Source organism: Papilio xuthus, unplaced genomic scaffold (assembly GCF_000836235.2).
Source record: "Papilio xuthus unplaced genomic scaffold, Pxut_1.1 DF828258.1, whole genome shotgun sequence".
NCBI lineage: Eukaryota > Metazoa > Arthropoda > Insecta > Lepidoptera > Papilionidae > Papilio > Papilio xuthus.
This window is the reverse complement of record NW_013530391.1, coordinates 2,362,468-2,365,106: the sequence shown is the minus strand read 5'-3', so window position 1 is coordinate 2,365,106 and position 2,639 is coordinate 2,362,468. Positions and strand designations below refer to the sequence as shown.

At 31.3% G+C, this 2,639-nt stretch overlaps 1 protein-coding gene across 5 annotated transcripts in view; it reads right to left on the bottom strand.

The window, feature by feature from the left end:
• Positions 1–1,956, bottom strand: part of LOC106113531 (uncharacterized) — a 5,333-nt gene extending 3,377 nt beyond the window's left edge. For all 5 annotated transcript variants that reach the window (XR_001227668.1, XR_001227666.1, XR_001227667.1 and 2 more), the window contains exon 1: positions 1,721–1,956. Coding sequence is in view for 1 of the 5 variants with exons in the window: in XM_013306351.1 (XP_013161805.1) it covers positions 1,721–1,781 (61 nt within the window). In the remaining 4 variants the exon portion in view is untranslated. The remainder of the gene's footprint in view (positions 1–1,720) is intronic.
• Between the last annotated feature and the right edge of the window lie 683 nt (positions 1,957–2,639).

Here is a 2,639-nt window from a genome sequence, read left to right as displayed (position 1 = left end):
TCGACACCCATATTTTAGTAAAAAAAACAAAAGATTTACGAAAAACACGTAACATGAATAACTTTGTATTCTTAAGGGTTCGACGAAATTACTATCAATCCTTACAAATACTAAATACATTTCTATATGTTTTAACCATTTTGATATAATAATAAAATAAAAATCCTTTATTTTAGGTTACGTATTCCATGTTTTTTAAACTTTGAAATTAACGTGGAACACTTATTCTTCCGCATGACCTTTTCGATGTTTGTAAACACAATGACGATAAGGCGTTGCACTACTTCTGAACGATTAAAACAAAAATTCCACACAACATTCATAAAACGTATTGATTCGTCTCAGCGATAACACACTTTCACTACTAACATATTTTAACAGTAAAAGTCCTAACTTAAAAATAGGTAACAAATACAATAGTTACGTATCGTCGAATAAGTAGGCGGTAAAGGCAAGAGTATATTATTTTTAGTAACCAGTTCACCGCTATTTTCTCTAGCTTTAGTTATTACAATGGAAGATATTAGTATGCAGAAAGTCCCCGAGGGGACGGCCCGTGTGCGGGAAGACCCGAAAGTAGGAAACATGTTTGAATCATTATTCATTAATTATTAATTTAATCCTACCTTTTTTGGTGGCATAAAATGTTTGTTATTTTATCAAGACAAATGGATACTCTTTGATGTCAGAAATTACATCAAATATAAAATTACGTGAATAATAATTTGCAAAACTCGTGCTGTGGTTTTCTACGGCAATGACACTTTCATTGCCACATATTGATATCCCTCATATACTCTTTGAAAAAAAAACAGAGACAAAACAATCATCTGAATACTAATATCCTCGCAGTGAAAGCCCACAGTATAGTCAAACAATCTTATCTGGCCTACTGAGAGGCGCTGCTATCACGGCTAATTCTGTCAGATAATATGTAAAGAGAATGGCTATAAAAAACACCTAACATTGAAGCCACGATACGAAAAGGATCTCGTGACACTTTTTTGATATTGACAGGAGGGCGCTAGTGTGCTATGATAATAAAATTGCACTTAATTTTTCGTACGACACTATGGACGTAACTATCATAGTTACGTCCTAGTGTCTATTAATAGCTATTTAGTTATCTTTTAAAGGAGATATAGTATTGGCCTTGACTCGAAATTCTATCTTAATCTAACTCGGTCGAAACTTAGACAGCCTTATTAAAAATTAAGACACAGATGTATAATATTTATTCAATTGGCAAGAGTCATTTAACGCGAGAGATGTTCATTTAAGTCTATAGAATTAGTTAAATATGATAAAAAACAAATCTTACATTATAATCATTGAATAATACAACAAACAAATGAAAATGTAGAGAAAGATTTTAACTTAAGAATGAATTCTTAACGCGAGTTCTCACTGAAGAAATACAACTACTTAAACATATGTTTGTTTGTTTGTCCAAAGACAATTACAGCAGTTTAGCCTGAAGGTGGCCTAAATTAGTCCTATTCCCCTTCTTATCTTATTCTTTTCAGTAGGGAAAGTGGATTTGAGGAGAGTAGGCGTATAGGGGACGCATCTGCAAATCCAGATGTCTACTGGCAACGATCACTTCGCTATTTTGGCGAATTCAAGTGGCCGTTACCTTAGTTTTGCTATAAAAAGAGTAACGAAAATATCTTTATAAATAGGAAATTTTATACAAGTGTTATGTAACAATTACACCTACCTCTTAGTTCGCACATGGCCACAATCAATAATATAAACACGTAGCAAATCCTCAAATTCATTTTCTTAATAAAATGTAATCGGCTGATATAACACTTTAATCGCCAATGTACACACACACTATACGGTTTTATTTTTTTAAAGATAACGTTCAAGTATAGTGAAGTTTGCGTTTCGTATTTAAATAAAAACTACTTTCCTTAAGTTAGCTGTTTATAAACGATGTGGTATCGGACTGAGAAATTTACGTTTTGCCTCTCTGTCACTCCGTGCAATCAAACGCTGCGGTTTATACATACACGTATATGCATAATCGATTAAAAAACTATTCCAACTAACGTCAAACATACCCAACATGTGAATTTACATGTTCTAATTAATTACGTACTCAAAAGATATCCCTGTTATAACTAACGACAAATATAACATAAAATAAAATATTTTGTACAACACTTATGTGTTTGTAAGTAAGTTTTATTTTTCTATCTATTTTAAAACAAAATTGTTGATTGAAATAGTTAAAAATATCCAGTTAAATAACGCCTACTAGATTTCAATAGCACATTTTATTTATTTCATTTTTTATCTGAAACAATCGTTTTATGATTTCAAATAAATTGAAATGTCCAATTTCGTTTTTATACCACACAAATATCCGTTTATTGAGGAATATAATTATTACTAACCAATATAAAACGTAGATTCCATTAAAATAAAAACGTATATACAGTACATTTTACTCTACCTCTGTTTAAGATTTTGTGAAATTATCTTTAGAATAGTAACAATAAAATAAATGTTCTCTAGTTACTTATATTACTGTATTAGCAATAACCTCATGCACTCAGAGGGTCAAGGTCAAACCTCAAATTCGGCAGGTCATTGACCGGTACATATAATTAAAGGACGGAAACAACACC